Source organism: Anoplopoma fimbria, chromosome 15, assembly GCF_027596085.1.
Source record: "Anoplopoma fimbria isolate UVic2021 breed Golden Eagle Sablefish chromosome 15, Afim_UVic_2022, whole genome shotgun sequence".
NCBI classification, from domain to species: domain Eukaryota; kingdom Metazoa; phylum Chordata; class Actinopteri; order Perciformes; family Anoplopomatidae; genus Anoplopoma; species Anoplopoma fimbria.
In genome coordinates, this window is record NC_072463.1 from 20858339 (window position 1) to 20877839 (window position 19501).

General features: G+C 41.0%; 2 protein-coding genes across 4 annotated transcripts in view; one reads left to right on the forward strand and one right to left on the reverse strand.

The window, feature by feature from the left end:
• c15h14orf180 (chromosome 15 C14orf180 homolog) overlaps window positions 1-13554 on the forward strand; it is a 138256-nt gene extending 124702 nt beyond the window's left edge. For all 3 annotated transcript variants that reach the window (XM_054613842.1, XM_054613844.1, XM_054613843.1), the window contains 9 exons: window positions 46-273; window positions 1056-1086; window positions 4126-4212; window positions 5793-5913; window positions 7812-7842; window positions 7954-8062; window positions 10011-10174; window positions 10333-10465; window positions 11536-13554. In XM_054613842.1, the coding sequence (XP_054469817.1) occupies window positions 121-273; window positions 1056-1086; window positions 4126-4212; window positions 5793-5913; window positions 7812-7842; window positions 7954-8062; window positions 10011-10174; window positions 10333-10465; window positions 11536-11741 (1035 nt within the window). In that variant the 5' untranslated portion in view covers window positions 46-120 and the 3' untranslated portion in view covers window positions 11742-13554. The remainder of the gene's footprint in view (window positions 1-45; window positions 274-1055; window positions 1087-4125; window positions 4213-5792; window positions 5914-7811; window positions 7843-7953; window positions 8063-10010; window positions 10175-10332; window positions 10466-11535) is intronic.
• Window positions 13555-14248: 694 nt separating this feature from the next.
• Window positions 14249-15588, reverse strand: LOC129103987 (transmembrane protein 179). Its single transcript, XM_054614636.1, has 4 exons — window positions 15287-15588; window positions 14682-14819; window positions 14510-14588; window positions 14249-14422 (listed from the first exon to the last, which is right to left on the reverse strand). The coding sequence occupies exons 1-4, from the start codon at window positions 15586-15588 to the stop codon at window positions 14249-14251; spliced, it is 693 nt and encodes a 230-aa protein (XP_054470611.1).
• Window positions 15589-19501: the final 3913 nt, after the last annotated feature.

Here is a 19501-nt window from a genome sequence, read left to right on the forward strand (position 1 = left end):
TTTTAATTTGTGTGTGGCTGTTTCTTTCTACCCGTGTTGCTCCAGTGGAGTGGCGAAGAGAGCAACGTCGACCGGTGGAGCTCTGATGGGAGGAAGCGCTGGCTCTGGCTGGGACTGGGGATGCTGAACAGGGGGAGGGAGGGCCTGTTTGAGCTGGGACAGCAGCTCCAGCAGCAGGGGGAGTATCAGGCCGCCCTCCACTGCTTCCTCAGCTGCCTGTTGGGACTGACCCATGTGCAGAGCTTCACCTATTTGCCCAACTGCCTACACCAGGTGAGCCAGATGCCTGAAGACTTGACACACACACATTCACACACAACATAACATGTGTGTTACTCTATGCCCTTCTTTGTCTTTCACCCACAAACCAACATGCATGTTCACTACATGCATCCATTAAATCTGCTGTATCATGTATTTGCACAGCTGTGTTGACACATTTGCATCACCTCTCCTTCAGAGCATCATAAATGATCGCATACCACAGGACACATTCAACCTTGGTATCACCAACACCAAAGTCAAATTTAACGGCACAGTCCATCATGAGTCCCCGTGTTGACACTGGAAGATAATTTCATTCTTAGTGGGACTGATAGTGTGCCTGCTACTAAATCGAAAGCCTCACTCCCATACAGTAACAATGTTGTTAGACTGGTCACATTGTTAAAGATACCGGAGTATCCAGTTAAAGTCTGTCCCATTTTGTGTGTGTGTGTGTGTGTGTGTGTGGGGGCTATGTTTTGTTTTCGTATTTTTGAGGTCACAGGTTTTATTACACTGTGTAGCCAGGCCAAAGTCTTAGAAGATTACATACTGGGGTCCTTTTCAAGGCTCTCCTACAAAGGCAAGGCAACAATTTTATTTTGTTTAGAAATGTTTGAAGGAATGTCCCTGATGTCAAAACAAAGCGTCTACACCAGAACTTTGGAACGTGGGGGATGATGTTGACCGGACCAGTGGTGTTGCGAGGAGAGCAGAATTACTTGTTATGAAAGCATCATGGTGATTAACTATTTAATTATTTAACCATGTCCCTTGTCTGTGATTTACAGATTGCAGAACTCTTCATCACTGAAAAGAACTGTATCCTTTCTCAGGGAGAGCTTCACTCCCCATCTCACATCCGACACTTTAACTTCCACCGTCCCTTCAGGACTGTAAGTGTTAGCACGCAGGCTAACTACAACACTAGCATTCTCTTTCTGTGAGGTGAACATGATTGTCTGTGGTTGAAGGCGCGGCAAATTCCAGCACAATGAAGGACATAGACCCTTTATAGAAAGCGGTGTAAACTGAGGGGGGTGAATGGATGTCTGTGGGCGAGTTCATAACACATTTGTCCCAGAATGCCATATGTTTTGTGTGCAGCTCAGGTTGTGTGTCTGCCTCTTAAGAGGATTTGCACGCTCTTATCTCTGCACAACAGAGTGGAGAGCACTAATTAACCTGTATCTGCACTGACGAGCCTGTTCATCGCCACTTCACTGCTTCTATAAACTATAGGAGTGTACGACATAGAGATAATGGAAAGGTGTTACGTTGCAGGATGTATTACCTCGGTGGCTCTTCTCAGCGTTACTGAGACACACCAACGCTTAACTTGCCAGCTCAGGCTATCTACCTCAGCAAGGCTCTACCCCTTACTGTCCATTTTCCAAAATAGCTCGATTTGCTGAGCTTCACTTCATCAATAGCCATCAGTAGGCCACTTCTCAGCATGTAAAGGTATCTACTCAAGAGGGGCCATTACCATGACAGGGTTAAATATTTTGACATACAGCACTTTATTACATAACGTCATCAATAGTAATGGTGTCTAGTCATGTCAAACTGTGTCCTTTTTTGTATGGTAGAGTTACTTACCGTGTATTATTTTACCTTTAGTCTGAGATTACAGTCAAGAAAATGTAATAACATCTTGTTGGTCAGCAGAAGAGATGTATTATGTTTTCATAATTTATCACATGTATTTTCAATAATAATACAGTAAGAATTGCATCTAATGGTGCCTTCAGTAATATCATTGTGTGCAGGGATTGAAAGTAGAAGGTAATTTTCCATAAAATGAGAAGAAGAAAGAGTAGTTTTAATTATCATAGTTCTCATGAGCATCATAGCAGCTGAAGTATGGATGTTGTGGTTTCTGCAATGGTCCTCCAGGGATGAGGGTGAAGGGTCAGTGTGCTCAAACTGGAAGAGGATATGGGAACTCCGGGGTTTTACACAAATGATTACAGAATTAGCTGTGTCCTCCCACATTTTTTGTGGGGGTAAACCACAATCCACAATTAGGAAACAAAGCTGAATATACATAGTCAAGGCTTGATGTATCGTTATCAGAGCTGGCAGTATCAACAAGCGACCTTTGTGCAAAGCCAAAAGTTACTCTGGCTGCTTAGTGTTTACTGATACAAGTTTCTTGGAAAGCATGCTGCCTTTTTGACTTTAGACTCAAATATACAGGGTTATGAGCTTTAAATCTGGGCATATCCTATATTAACCTTCTTAAATTGGATATGCAGTACATTAAATGTAGTAATACATTGTCATAATAGTATAGTATATATGTTGTCATATTTGATCACATGATTTATAATTCTACTGGCTAGAGTTGATGGTGTATTTCATTTCAGTGTACCTATAGCAGAGTTGTGCTGCACGTGTGGTCAGATATGCCTTTGAAGGTGTCAGTGTTAATGCAAGTTCTTGTCGAGTTTCGGAGTGCAGTCCAATTACCAGTTATGGGGAGGTTGTTTGTGTGGATGTGCGTGGAGCTGGGCACACATTCCCTGGAGAGGATTGTGTGAGGTTACTGTTGTGGTGTTGTTTTGGTCCAGCAAGGCTAAAAATAGCAGACCGAAGTAGTAGACTGACCTTTGATGATGGCTGTTGCCCTAATCCTCCCTCCCAGATGGTCCAGCACACACTTACCTCATTCCCTGCTGTCAGGTGACTCCCAGGAAGTGGGGAAGGTATAATGCATATCTAAAAATGTGTCCATAACATAAAATGTGTGGTATGCAAATGTAATATAATATCAGGGACTTCTACTTTATTAGTAGAATTGCTGGGTTTTCATGACAGGACCTGCTCTGTCATATTTTACTGTACTCTACAGTAAATTATTCAGATGTACATCCATTAATAGCTTTTCAACATCCAGCCCTCACTATCCATCATCTTTTCTGGTATCTTGTGGTGTTCATCAGATGTAGTATATTTTATCTTTCCATTTTAGTAACATCTTTGTTGATTCATATGTACAATAGGATTCTAACTGCACAGTTTCTTGTTTTTTCTGGTGGATCTGTGGCTCGCCCGTCCTGCAGTACTGCCATTATTGTCCAGGTGACAAAATGAAGGAAACCGGCTTGTGTGGTTCTCAGTTTCATGTTCAACTGAAAACCCACTGTCTATCTTTTCAACCTCATTATAAAAGTTGTAGATATCTACTTTTATGTGAGATATATTAAAGAATAATTGGCAAATAAAGTGAAAACTGAAATACCTATGATGTAATTTATAGTGTTATTCTCATTGGAGATCTGGTGTTAAGTAGGACGTTCAGACCGGCAGGGCTGTGTTTATTTTAAGCATTCTTCTTCCCATTGGTCTTTAGATTCACCTGACAAGCATCAATGGTGTCATTTTACAGTGGGACGGACTTTCAGTGCGAATGCTTTTGACAAAGTGAAGAGATTCTATTTATAGGAGGCTTTTTATAGAGTCTTTTCATGGAAACAAAAGTGGCATTCAGCTCAATCAAAAGGATTCTGTACAAAACATAAAAAGCACTTAAATAGGAATATAATACGATTTGATACAATAGGGTGTAATCAGATAAACTACACTGTGAGCTTTTGTTCAGCATTTGAAACTTGTTGAAACAATCCCCCAAAAACTGTAGATAGCAGCTTATTCGCAATAACACAGACGCCTGTAGTTGAATCTGTTTTTGCAAAACCCAGACCTCAAGATCAACAATCCGCTGTTTGATTACTACACATTCTGTTTGCCTGGTGCGGTCATTCACGAGAAGGGTGGAAAAAACAAAGAAGTTTGAATCAAACAACTGACTAATCCTGTTGACAACTGAGACTGATCCTTCACCTATATAAACAGATGAGAAGGCCCTCCAGTTCATCCAGGCAGAGAAAATGTTCTATGAGGTGGCATTGATCGAGCTCACCACTCTTCATGGGAGCACAGGCAAGTACTTTGACATTAAGATATAGCTGAATACTTCTGGGAATATACTGTAAGTGCATATAAACAGTATGCTTGTACTGTATGTATATTAGGCAGCCTTGGATAAGCTATCTACTTTGACTTTGAGTATCTTTAAGTAATGCTTTATTTTATTTGGCTTATTATAGGTAAAATGGAGATTTCATATATTTGATTCACAAAAATTACTAAGCAACATATCGAGTCTTTTAGCCGGTGAAAATCCGATAGACTAAAAGTGTAAAAATGTTTCGTTTTCTCTCGCACCCATCACTGGGAATGGTGCGTGATGCAAAATAGTATGAAATCAAATAAAACATTTTATCTGATTTTGGGGCTGTTAGCAAAGCACCAGATGCACTTTAGCTGACAGACTGCTTGTAGCAGCTCTCCAAAGTGAGTTATGTGTAACCTGAATCTACAAACTAATTATACTATTACACAACGTGTATCTGTAACACCTATTCTGTTAACTGATTAAGCCAAAATGAAATGACATCCCATTTTACCCAAGTCCATCTTTGTTTACAACAAACCTGGTGGAGCTATAAGCGGGCATTCACAGCGAGGTTGCTCATTCATCACCTGCTGCTGCTGCTCCAGACGTCTGCCTCTTCCTCTGTGTCTGCTGCTGAGGCAGCAGTGCAGTGTAGCGTGGGCACAGTGGAGGACAGGGACAGACGTGGTAGAAGACAAATGGCCACACTTTGCACTTTCTCATTAGGAGCTGTGTCGCTACAGAATACTGAAGCCCCTGATTCAGCACTCACTTGGATGAATGCTGGACTTCTCCAGAGGCAGAGCTGGCACTGTAGCTGCGGCTTACAAGCTCTCATTCTCTAATGTAACCTTCTCAGTAATTCCCCACCGACAGCTCACATAATTGTCATTTTGTGGTTTTTGTAATGCAACCAAAAGACTTAACCTATTAAATATATCAATGTACCTTACAATGATGTATTTGCTTTTGGCATGGATTACGCGTCAAACTAATTACCACCTCCATTATTGTGTGTGTGTGTGTGTGTGTGTGTGTGTGTGTGTGTGTGTGTGTGTGTGTGTGTGTGTGTGTGTGTGTGTGTGTGTGTGTGTGTGTGTGTGTGTGTGTGTGTGTGTGTGTGTGTGTGTGTGTGTGTGTGTGTGTACACACAGTACAAACTGTGTGTGTGTGTGTGTGTGTGTGTGTACACAGTACAAACTGTATGTTTGTGGTGTGTCACCGTGTGCGTGCGTGTGTCTCAGTGTTACAGTGTGGGCGTGGTGAGTGTGTTGTTTGACTCCCTTATCCGCTCTCTCCTGCCTTATCTCTGCTCTCCTGTCTCCAGTCCTCAGTTGGCTCCACTGTGCTGTTCAGGCTTAAAGTCCGCAGTAGTGCCAGACAGGCTGATAGCCAGATACCTAGGCTTTTGGGGGTTTTATTTTTCAATCTCTATGCAGTGGTAGAGAGGTAAAGAGATCAAAGTGAGTCAAGAGGGACAGACTGATAGAGAGACAAGCAGAGGGAAAGACGAAGTGGTTTGCTGGCAGGCTGACTGATTCCATGCCCTGTGTTTGTGTAACAGGGCCTCAGGAGGAGGCTACGCTGGGCTCTGAAGGATGGACAACACCAGAGGAGCTTTCGGAGCAGGCCTCCCAGGCACAGCACCTCGAACGGCTGGCCCAGCTCTGCATCATGAGCAAACAGTAGGTAAAACTGTGTCCTGTAGTAGCCTCGGTTTTGGTGTAATTAATGTGGCGTTACATGTTCTGGGAGTTTAAAGGCTCAGTGGGCTCATCAGAAGTGAATTTATAGTTCACTTTTATGGTGTGTGTGTGTGTGTGTGTGTGTGTGTGTGTGTGTGTGTGTGTGTGTGTGTGTGTGTGTGTGTGTGTGTGTGTGTGTGTGTGTGTGTGTGTGTGTGTGTGTGTGTGTGTGTGTGTGTGTGTGTGTGTACACATATATATATATATGTGTGTATACACACATATATATATATATATATTTGCATTTGTTTCAGTTATCAGTTTTATTACCAAAACAGCTGCTCGGAGCAATAAAATTCTCATTTGCCTAAAGAAGCCGAACCCTGAGTTTAGATTCATCTCAGACTGAAATAATCTTGAGATAAATAATTTACTACAAGACACAGAACTGAATATTTGGCTTGCTAGGGTAAATTTGTATGACAGTTGAAAAACCAACTTCAAGGAAGTAATCACTTTGATCTTTGCTTTTATTAACATTAGTTATTTGTCATGTTTAAAAATGTGTTGAGGAAATGCGAAATATGTGGTAACAGACAAAAAATGTTTGTATATTCATGTCGACTTGCACGTACACAAAATGTCTCGAATGGAATTTTTTTGATCTGGATAAACTCTGGCTTCCAAGTCTTTTAGCTAGAGTTGAATTTCCCTGTAGATTTGGAGAAAAGAGACACCACACTCAACGTGAGTGTTGGAGAAGGAACACCTTAACTGGATCTGGTGTCTCCTGTTGCAAGGCTACTTTGTTAGGCCGTAGCATGCACCCATTTTCTGCCTCTGTTGTCATTGTTGGGATAAGGCCATTTAACCTGATTGCCAGAGAGGGTGACAGAGGGTGGAAGGTTTGCTTGACTGAGGACTGGTCACAGTGCTTCATTAATGCAAGGAGCATATAGCAGTTAAACTTAAATGAGATGGTACTGATTGTGCTTTGGTTTCTGGCTAAATAAGACTAAGCAGGAATTTGATTCCACTCTCTGATCTTTTCTTGCAGACTTTCCCTGTGAGGACTATAAAAGTACAAAAGGAGGAACAAACACAAGAAAAAACACAAATTAGCTTTGGTTTCTTGAAGGGGGGAATAGTCCTAATGCCTCAAAGTTCTTACTACCCTTACATAAGCCTCAGTCCCAGTCTTTCCTTCCTGTTGATTGGAAGTTGTAATACTCCCTGTATCTTTCGCCAATGTTGTAAGAAGTCCTTTGGGCCGGCGAAGGGCTTTTCTGTCTTTGCCGATCAGATTTCCCCTGAAAAGGATGTTCTAAAAAAGTGTAAACTGACACCTGTCCATTACTAATTGAAGGGAAGTGTGGGTCTGGAACAGCGAAGCTCACATCTGTCACACTAAACAGAGCGTGATCTACATCTATAGGCACACAAGAGGGTGTGAGGGTGATGAATGTCCTTGGCTGACTTTCCGGGGCAGATATGAGCGGAACAGCTGGCAGATTCTCCATGTACCACCTCATGTTCATCTAGCTTAGCAGTAAGCAGAAGAGTAGTGGAAGGGCACAAGTCAGTAAACAAACCTGTGAGCGCCATGCCTTCTGTAATACACCCTGGAGAATAGAAAAGGGACAGTCAGTGCTGGCAGAAATAGAAGGTTTCCACTTCCTCCATAAGGAGCCTGAGCACCTGCAGCCCTGCTGCCCGTGTCTAATCACAGCACACACGTTTAGATTTCTCATGCTGCTGGAACAGATACGCTGGCCTGGCAATGCAGCATGGGCCACTACATTAGATTAAGAAGTCAGGCGCTGCTGTTGTTGTCTTGTGTTGGGATGGAAGAAGAAAGTTTTGTATTTGTTTAACTGTGCATCTCCTTTTTCTTTCAGACCGCATCTCGCTCTAGAATACAGCGGTAAGGTATGTACATAATTCTCTTTGCTTCCTTTCCAGATTTTTGAACTAATAAAAATGTTTACGGCACTCTTGTGTCAACTCTGAATCTCTGCCGTTTGTTAATTAATCTTTCAGGCTGCAAAGATCCACCAGAGGGCCTTTGGTAACGACCATCCCGTCACAGCCAGAAGCCTGGAGCTTATGGCTACCGTCTATGCTGAGATCGGCAAGACTGAATATTCAGGTAAACCCTCACCTGGGATGATTGACACAGTGTGGCACAGTAACACTACTGTCATCCTGACAGTGATCAGCAAACATGGTTTTATATGATATACCATTCAGTAGGAAGCATGAGGGTTGGGACCTCGCTGTCTCCTGAGACATGACAATATCAGAACAGTGATGTTTATCTTAAAAACAGGTTATTCAGTTACCCTTTAAACCATGTCAACCGTACAACACTTGCAGTCATGTCAGACACAAGTGCTTTTTACGCAGAGCGAAAAAGAAAAAAAGCTTAGTGACAGTATGAGGGCACAGTTTTGTTGTACAGTATGTATGCTTGGCTTGCATTAAGAGGGAGAAACACTTTGAACTCTGCGTTTTTGTGAAAAGACTGCTGTGGTGTAAAAAGCAATCCTCACAAACCAGCCTTGTTGTTGAGTCAGCTTTCAGAGGCAGTGGTGCTGAACTGGGCCGGCTATAGAGAGACACAAATGTACAGGCTGTTAAGAAAAATATTTACAACACCCATTGTTGTTCACCTCAGATGGTGTTAAACTTTTTGGGTGAAATGGTGAAAAAATGCAGGGTCAGAGAGTGGTTGTATTTGTTGTTGCAGATCAGAGCTCACAGTAGACTCTGTGCACTTTTTGCAACCTTTTATTTTGTATTGTACACAGAAATGCTCTTTGACCCACAGTAAGATGAACAACGGAGGCATGTTGAACTGGTTACAGATATGGTATCTTACATACCGTTCACTGTAAACTGACTCAGCCTCCTCCCTCAGTGGACAAACTATTTGTGTGTGTTTGCGAGTTGAATTGGTATATAAAATGTAGTATGTTGTGTAGCAGTATGTTGTAACATTCAGAGACTATAGCTAACAAAACTGCTAACTACTTAGGGACTTAAGGAACTTTGTTGTTTACTTTTTAGCACACACGCACGCACAATATATGCTTGTGTATATATATATGTGTGTCTATATATATATATGTATATATATATACAAGGTAACTCAACATACTATAGTATACGATTGTTGGGTTGGACCACCTTGTTTACAAAGCTAACCATAAGGTGCATGCAAAAGTGATGTACGTTTCCTCCACAAATAACTTGCATATAGTATCTTATAAAAAAGTTAAACTGGTTAAACTGTCCCTAAATATAGGACCCTTGTTTGTTTGTTTTTGATTGACTTCACAAAACAGAACAACTGGAAATCGAGGAATATTTGACTATCTTTCAATATCTGTGTTAATATTTGTATCAATTCTGGTGAGGTGGTATTCACATGTGTGTTTTTTAAATAATCATTTAGCACATACAAAAATGTAGTCCAAAGAGGTGTTACTTTTGTTTGCCTTAGTCCAACAAAATCAAAGAAAGTAAACACTTACTCTATATATATATATATATATATATATATATATATATGCCTGTCTGTGTCTCTCTCTGTCAATCAGTTATTCTCCATCGAGACCCTGAACAGTAATAGATCAACTTATCAGTTGATTAAGTCAGACAATGACTAATTCATCAGCCAGTGTTGATGGACGAAACATAAACAGTATTTAGTGGAGAGATACAGGAAAATTGCAGACAATATAAATGAATCAGCAACCAGACTGAGGCTCATTTTACCTACATTTTAGTTTTGTTTTTAAGAAACTGTTGAGAAAATTTTATTTAGTGAGTGTGACCAGAACTTTTTAGTTTTTTCTTCTTTAAGTGCAAACATATTGGCAAGTGTTATGTGAACGAGATGTTCTGACTTATTATTTGTAATTTAGTAAGGTAGTAACTCTACCTGGCGCTGACAGAGTTAACACTGGCGTCTTTTCTGAGACACATTTGCATGTTTAACTAAGCCTCATTGACTCTCTTCAGAGCAGGCTGCAGGCAGCTGTGTGAGGCAGCACTACATCACTACTCATGTATGGTCATGGTTCTCTTACTAGACTCCCTGGGTCAGTGTGTGTCTGCACTGTCCAAACGCTTTGCTGCTGCAGAGTCCATCAGAGACACGGTCAACTGTATTCCTCATTCCCACCGGGAGAAACACTCAGAGGTCCGCCACAGAAAGGACTCCCACCACCAAGAGGAGGATGCACTGAAGCCTAAGGTAGTGTCAACAACACCTGCAGTTATCTTTAGCAGTGTTACTCTGGATCTGAGCAGTTTGTTTGTTGAATCTGTGCCTTCCAGCTGTTTGTTGGCGGCCTTTGAAATTTCTCAGGAGCTTGTTATATAGATAGTCATCCTCAGCTGTATCTGATGCAGGTAACCAATGACAAAGTCCCCACCTCCATTCTGAAGAGGCCAAGTTCCAACTACGGGCCAGACACAGAACCCAACCACAGACGGAAAGGTGAACGGAGGGTTCGTTTCAGGGAGCCAGAGACCACAGTACATGGTGAGAAAACAGACAAGTAAAGTTTGTCACATGTCCAGCCTGCTCAGGCATGGACATGTGTTTGTGCAACTGTAGAGAACATGCTGTCCTCTGGTGTCTTTACCCCTTGACCAAACAAGTCCAGTGACTTCATATCAGCCTTATTTTCTGCAACATTTCAAAGTTCGCTCTACTTACAGAAGTCTGAATATGGGAATGCATTCATAAAGTAACAAGATGAATGTAATTTATATTGTTTATAAAAAATAAAAATAAATCCTCAAAATGTGTGCCATCCCAGCTAACAGAAGTGTGCGCTCTGCAGTTAGCAGTAAAGAGAAAAGACAAAATGCATCACAACATCCTGAGATTGCATCGTAAACCATTGTCCTTTGGGAATTCTGTACTATTTAAAAATAATGTAATGCTGTGGGACTTCCAAACATCAGCAAGTGATTTACTCTTAGTAATTAATTATGCATGCAAATGAGGCACCATAGAGTCTGTTCCAGAGAGATAGTAGAGTCTACAAGGGCTCAGCAGCTGTTTGGTAGCTGCTGTACATCACAGAGGTTGGCTCTTGTTGACTGACTGGCCTCTTTTCTGTCGGATTCACAGACATTCCTTACTGTGACTGTTTAGGTGGTAAGTCTGTCTAAAAGTGTTCCGATTTACAATATTAATGTGCACAAGAAAATGCCAACATTACACTTTTTGTTCATTTTTAAGTTTACTGGATGTAAGTATGTGCAGGGAAAGCATCAAGAAAAGTGATTAAGGTTAATTGTTAGGGCAAAGGTGTTTTTAAATATCACTTTTTATTAACTTTGTTGCCTGCCATGCAAAATTGAACATTTCACAGTCACCCCCTTTTTAACAATAATTTAAACAAAGAGAGCACCTGTTTGTGTGACAAGGCCTCCACTACTGTATATATGTAGCCACATATATTTTTCAATCAATAAACTGGCCTCTTAAGGTCTTTATTAGTTCAACAGGAAAGAGAGCCATCCTTGCATGTGACAATTCAAATGTTCATTTACAAATCAAAATTGTTCAATAAAAAAACTGGTTTTGGTTTCTGTTTGTAGCCTATGAGACGACACCGTCCCGCCCCCACCTCGCCCTGTTCACCTGCCTCTTCCTGCTGATGTCATTCCTGGGTGTGGCCATGTACTGCACAGACCGGCGGCACCCACAGCGAGTGTGTGAGGAGCTGGAGGACGCTCTGTCAGTCTACGTGCTGCATATGAAACGGCTTCTGTGGGGTTGCTGGATATGGCTGACAATGCAGTGACTTAGACCGACCACAGGTGGAGACACGGAGCCGCCTCTAATTTTTTCAGATCCATCTTTTTTTCCTGTCTCTGAACGAGCCTACAAGGGCTAACAAACACCTCAGCCTTTTGGCAAGGCTCTGTACACCGTCTGTGGTGTTGAACTACTCTCGCATCGACAAATGGAAAAATGTTTAATCCCAGAAATATGTAGCTTCCATGTCTTTATGTACAAATGTGCTAAGGTGGTGGACACGCCACTCCCTATTTAAGCCATGATTTTGCACATCTGCAACTTTGACTCTCACATATACCGCTCATTGAATCACAACAACCATTCGATCTTTCATGTCACTGTATGTAAGTGACCGTTTCCATGGAATGCAAATATTTATTAAGTTTCAAAACATGATTTGTCTCCATCAGATATTACACATAACTGAATGTGTATATATGGTTCACTATAATAAGGACTACTCAATATTTAGCCTTGTAATTGCACAAAAATGAATGTAGAGAAGTTTGGAGACAGCTTTGATTTGCACAGCGCACATTCGAGGGGAGGTGGACGGAAGCACAAATGTGTGAACTGTTGGATAATTATCTGTGAGATGGAAAACACAGGGCTGCATCACTTCACAGCACCAGGTTGAATGACTAACAGATGAGAACACCTCTTTCTTTACAGACTGTCTGGTCTTCTGTACGACTGACTGTCTTAAGCTGATTTCTAGCTCCACTGAGGAGAAAATCTGCAGCACAATGTTATGAATTTTCTCACCTTATCTAACGTCAAATAGAATATACTCATAATGAATGAATACTAATGCTTTTGACAGTGTTCCTCTTTATAACGGCTTGAATCCAACAAAATGTCCTTGATCCTAAATGTTATTTATTCTTCTATACTGTATTTCTGCATCACAAAATATCCAACTTTCCATTACTTTAACGTTTTTAACTTTTTGTTACCGGTACATTTCTATTTAAAAACAGTAATATTCAGGTTTAATCGTGATGTCAAATGCTCATCAAGCTTTGGACAAAAAAAACATTTTTATCAAGTCCATTGCCATTAATATGAGGCCAAACACAAATATGACAGAATCCGATTCTGTTTGTTATTGTATGAGTCCCTTTATCAAATGAAGCAAAAAAAAAAAGTTCAACCACACAAATTGATTAAAGGAACCAATGGGCACAGAGATGCAAATCCCAAATACCTCTCATTATGAGCAATAACACACATCACATGGTTTCCAGTAAAACATTGTTCTTTATATAACAGGTTTCAGGGAACTCAGAAGGAAAGCACTGGATTGAAGGTTTTGCATTTGAATGTCAAAGCAATATAAGGCTAATAGCGCCTGTATAGAAGAAAGAAACACTCTCTGCTCTGTACTGTCAAACTATATTGTCATTAGCAATAAAACAATACCCAGTGAACCCATGTCCTGCATATACCCATTTAGCTTAGAAGCTGCATATCACAGCTGTCCAAAGGTTTATGGTCACTTTGTAAGAAGTGCCTTTATGGAGGGTTTTCTTAGTTCCTACCGTTTTATGATTTCAGTTGTTTTGAATAAAACTGTCATTGCCTATCAAAGTCAAGGAGCTGATTTGCTTTCTTCCTGTAATCTCTGGCAATAAGTGAGTGTGTGTTGTGTATGGAACAGGGAGAGGTGCATGCAGGTACTTTTTTGCGCCTACTCACAGTAATACCGTATATATTGGTTTGAAGCCTATAAAGTGTGAAGGAGAAGCCTGAGTTACTATTTGGCACAAAATAGGATTTTTTTTCTTTTTTTAAATCTCACACAGATTGCTAAAAGCATTTTTGGACCATCTGCCCCATACATGAATGTTCTGAACTACAATTTGTCACTTTCATTAAACACTCACTGATCACACTGATCACACTGTGTGAATGCACTGCAACCACCATTATTTTACTTTGCAGCAGCATGCAAAGAAGTCTCCCTTCATCAAGAAGAAGTGCACATCCCTTCAGAAAAAAATCCTTCCTTAGGAATACATTAAATGGTGTATAAAACTAAATTACATCCCTTTACATCTAAAAACCATCACCCTATTAATTTGTCATGCATTATGTCCATGCAGAAGTTTCACAAAGACAACATGATCCATCAGCCAATCTGTCCACACTATTAATACTGTGTTGCTTAATAGAAATTCATGAGCTGATAAAAAATGGGTGTGCTTTTCCCTTGAATGGTTTTAATACTGTTGGAGCTGAACTATGGTTGTGTGTGTTGAAGAGGATTGCACACAGTGGATGAATAAACTCAATAAAGCAGGATTCCTCAAGGATTAACAACCATTGGGAGATATTTTGAGGGAAAATCAATTGCCTAACAAAGCTTAAACCTTCTGTTTGATTCAATCCATGATCAATGGGAGCAAAAGCTAATTTGATTGTCTACAGAGGCAAACATTGGTGTTTCTCATGGCAGGCGAGAGGACTGTACGAGTGAGTGTGAGTGCATGTTTGTGTGTCCTCTGGTTTCTAGATCAGGCCGGTCTTGAGGTCAGAGTTGCGTCGTGAGGAGCGGCCCAGTAGAAGGTCCTTCTCATGGATCAGGCTGTCCAGCAGGTCCTCTTGTCTGTAGTTGTGGTAGACCTTCAGGAAGGCCATCACTGCAATCCCAAGCCAGGTGAGCCACGCAGCCCACAGGCCAAACTGAAGGACGGAAAGCAATAATCGTAATAATGAGTGTGATTCAGGATTTTGTTTAACTGTCTTGAACAATATTAACCATAGTCTTACCTGAGCTATAGCAAACTGGTCGTAGAAAGCAGAGTTGTTCAGGCCGAGTTCTAGATCCGTGTCCTGCAGGTCCTCGCAGCTAAAATGTGACAAGTAAGCTGGTATGAAGTAACGTCACCCTACTGTATGATGAAATTGTCAGAAAAGTTGAGTTTGTGTGCCGCTCTCTCACCTGCTAGGCATTGTCCCGCCCTCTGTGATGGAGTCACACCACATGTTGAAACCCACGCTGATAATGGTGCTGGACAGGAAGACTGTGAACACCACGAGGGAGCTGATCAGAAGGTTGAGGAAGGCGTTGAAGATGGAGCTGCAGACAGGTCAAGCAGAAATTGGAAATAATAAGAACTGTGAAATCTCTGCATATTTATTAAATAAATGTGTATTATAAAACTTTTAAATACTTAAGCCTATCACACAGCATGATTTTTTTTTGTTTTTTTTTTTTTTACATGAAAATAGTGACACAGGTTGGACCTACTGTCTGTATGTAAGTCACATTCTGATTTAGATTTTTCAAAGGCAAACCCCCCTCCATCTTTGTAATGGAGGACAACAGTGACTAGTCGTTTTGATACCATTCTATGTTTTTTATCTTCATAGCATATAGCCTATATAACATGCAGCCTCCGATTCTTCCAGAATAGCGTGCACATAAGGGCACGGGAGATAGACAGCATCACGTTGACTTTAAACCAGTAGTGGTTTGTCCAGCTGAGCTTTTAATGGTGCCAGTAGTGAACAGTGGTGAACTAGCACAGGTACACGGTCACTCACTCGTCGTGTCCTTTGCACAGAAAGAATAGCAGCCTCCATGCCTGCACTGCGGACAGAATGAGGGACGATATCCCGACGAAAGTGATGAAGCTGCAGGAGGACTCGCTGCCCCACTCCTCCACGATGAAGCGCTGCTTGGACACCGTGATGTTCTCGTTCTGCCACATACCCCGCGTGAACAGCAGGCATTTCCCTCCGAAGTCCTCCGTGTTTTCCGACAGAGGCACCACGGCGATGAAACCGAATACGAAGGCTAAAAAATAAAGAATGCACTGGGCGAAAATTAAATTATCGAGGGCCATCTTTCTGTCTGCCTCTTCGGCTCTCTGCGTGCTGGAGAAACTGCGGCTGCGCAGTGGAGGCAGCGATGAGCGGAGGCTCAGCATCCGACGTTCTGCTGCAAATGAATGAGCAGCCCGAGGCCTTCGGGGTTCTCCATCTTCTCTACATCCAGGCTGTGGAGGTCTTCACTGGTGTTCCCATTTGCAACAGTTAATTATGACATTTAACCCCTTAACAACATACTGTTCACCCCTTAGATATGAGAACAAATCAAGTGATGCATACAGGATTACATGTTCTGTTTCAGTGAGTTCAATCTCTTCATTGAAGCTTTAACATGTTTACAATGAGAGTCATGGGCAAACATTTTACTCCATGTTTTTATGGTTCCATTCCATGAAACTGAAATATCATTCCCAGAAATTTCCCCAAAATTGCTAGCCATATTTGGTATTTTTGGAAACATTGTCTCCACTATTTAATATACAGTTCTGTAGATTTTCACAAAGTTTGGCTTCTCAGCTTAGTTTGTATAGAGGTTAATGTTTAAAGGTTTTCTTGTTGTTGGCTAGATACTGTGGGTACAACTCTTCAGGGAAACATACATTCATTCAGTGGGTTCAATGCAGTCTCACCCTTGTGCACACACTTTTGTAAACACACACACACACACACACACACACACACACACACACAAGTCAGTGCACTCACAAATTAGAGTAATAGTTTGTTTATACATGGTGACAGTCCTTAAGCACAGGCAGGTAGCTGTCACAGCCATCTGACACGCTTCACTGAGCCCATCTGGTGAGCTGGCCAAGGTGTCTTTCAACCTTCCTCGACCACCCAGCCTCAGTGCCGCTCACAGTGCCCTCCAGTGGGCAAGGTATCTGCATACTCAAACAATCCTTGCCTTGATGTAGTCTAGTGATGCAGGATGCTGCAGCATGTTGGGATATAAAGACCATCAGCTAATTGTCTAAAAAAGTTTTAATGCTGATTAGAAAAATGTAAAAACCTTAATTTTTAGATATAAACGTAAAACAGCAAAGTGAAAAGCTTCTTTAGAGGCTGGCATGAAGTCATTTTGTCTCAGAAAATATTAATCGTACAGCAGTTTCCTGGGAAATATCCTATTCAACAGAAAGACAAGTATTCATACTGGAGCTCTCCAGACCTCAGACGGCTATTTGTATCCATCATACAAATGCAGCATTTTGCATCCTCTCCCGTGCGCATGATTTATGTGTCATTTTGCTGCACCGCAGCACTCTGATTTCCATGATGTTATCAGCTCTCAGGTTAGGTTGAGTCATTGTGTGTGCTTATGTTCGTGTGTTGTCTTGGTTTGCTTTAAAGCATCATTGTTACTTATGTTTCATGCTCCTTGGGCATTTTTTTACTTTTGCAGATCTTTATTCTCTGGTGTATGATAAATCGTTCAGATGAGTCCTTCCTGTAATAAATCACTGCAGTTTAGGCCTTTCTGTAGATATATTATCACTAGAGTATTGTGCTGCTTGCAGCTTTTTAAAATGTTTCTAATCCAAGCACACAACAGCAAAAAGTAGGAAAAAATGAGGAGGGAACCATAACTATGTTGCCATGCTTATGTTGTCGCTGGCTAGAAAACATAAACAGACATCATCTGGTATCAGAGGTGCTGCCACACCTGCAAGGTCACAGGGAAAGGCCTAATAACGCCATAAGGCACTCCTCCTTACACAAACAGGAGATCACACACACACACACACACACACACACACACACACACACACACACACACACACACACACACACACACACACACACACACACACAGAACTCCAAACCACACTTTTAAATAATACAGCATGTGTGGGCTCGTGGACCAGGCATCCAGTGAAGACCCAGTGCAGAAGTGTGTCAAGCTGAAATATGTGTTAAGTTATTCAGCCCCAGAACAAGCCACTGAGTGAGGGAAGGAGGGGGGGAGGAGAATGCTAACCCAAATGTAGTCCCTCGGCTCTGTGCAAATATGGGCCGCGATGGGCGGCAGAAAAGCATCGGGAGGTCATCCATTTTTCATGAGATCCAATGGCAGCAAAGCAAACATCCTTTTTTCAAGAGGAAAAAAAGAGTGAAGAATCTTATTTGCAGAATCATTTTTAAGGACACCATCACTGCATTTAAATGAGGTGCATTTATGTTTGAAATGGAGCAACATGCATCATTGTGACCAGATAATACAAATACACAATACAAGCCAAACTATCTATTTTACTGTATTTAATAAGTTTATCAATAATTCCTGAGAAATTCATTGAGTTTTCTGACACGTGGTATGACAGTGGAAGAAAAAGGGTGTGGCAGGACAAAATCACCGGTTTGGGGAGGTTGATGACAAAAGGGAGATGGATAACTTTAAGGTGAAAACTCTATGTTGTAATCATCAAGCCTGTTGTATGGTCAGTAAGTACATTTTTATTGTGAGTTAATCCTTACAGTATTGCTTTAGGTTAATAGATCAAATTCAAATTTGGACTCACAGTATATTTCTGAATCAAAAGAAAGATGAATCCTGTTAAAAGACTTAGAGAATATATTATATTCAGTTCAGTTCTCCACTGTCCTGTTTCATAGATGTGTTAAATCTTTATGCTCTCTTCACTCGTTTTCCTTTCCTTGATAGTGTTCTTCCACTTCTTATTGCACCTTGTGAACCCGTCCCCAAACTACTCCAACCTGCAGGCTCCTCTTTGTCTGTCTGTAACACAAAACAACAGAAAAAACAGACACAATTACATCCTCATATCCTGTGCAGTGATGTGGAGGGCCTGATGAAATATCCTGTACCCATTAATCTTTCCCCAGGGGGGCGCAGGAGACTGGGAGCACTGATTAAATGCTCCTAATAGAGGCCATTCGTCTCCCCTCCAATCCTGAATGTTTAAAACATGCAACATCACCCAACAGTACTATGCCCTGCCTTTCACTGTGCAAATATTGGTGTTTTCATAAAGACAGCAAAGTCAATAATATTTCATTTTGTGATATCTTTTTAAGCAGACTTGATCTCTTTGTGATTTGCTTCTATGTTTCAATCAGTTACTTTGTTTTCACCATGGTGTTTATGTCATTGACAACTGTGCCACAATAATCATAAACAGTCAGGCTTCAGGTCATACTGGACAACTTAAAAATTATAGTTTACACTAATAACTCTTTTTAATATCCTGATTTTCTTATCTTTGGCCACTCTGGCATTTAAAAGATGATAGTTTGATCGGCCAGTTAGGGATTGCTTTGTACTAATTTCCACACATTAGTCATTAGTATTTCTTTATCTGCGAATTAAGCAAATCCTATACAGCGTCATTTATGGCCTGGATGGACGATTAGATAACACTAACGGCATTTCTTTTAAAACAACCCCCTGGAAACATCTCTCAGACTGCAAGTTAATGGATGTAATGCATACACTTCAAACGTGCACTTTACATCCAAAATAGATTGGCCTTGATAGACACACAGTGCTTGTACAGTATAGAGTACTCAGGCCTAAGGTATAATAATCATAAATTAACATGGCCTAATTACGTTTCACCTGCCAAGCTCCATATGGTCTCTAATTCTGAACAAAATAATTAGGTAACTGCATTGCAATCAAACAATTATCCAATGAAACCTAAGTAAAACAATTACCTGGTCATATCCAATGATGATATAATAGTGCTTAGCAGTGTAATGTTCAGGTCAATGCCCAAAAGGAAAATTATGCAATATAAAAAGGTGACCACATCAGTGTGAGGTGTTGTATTTTTGACAAATTAATAATAGCTACATTCTTAGGTATTTCATTCACATTTTACTATGCACTTCAAGATACAATACAATTGATTCATATCCCCTGAAACATTGCCTTCATATTTGGAAAATGACATCATTGTAGGC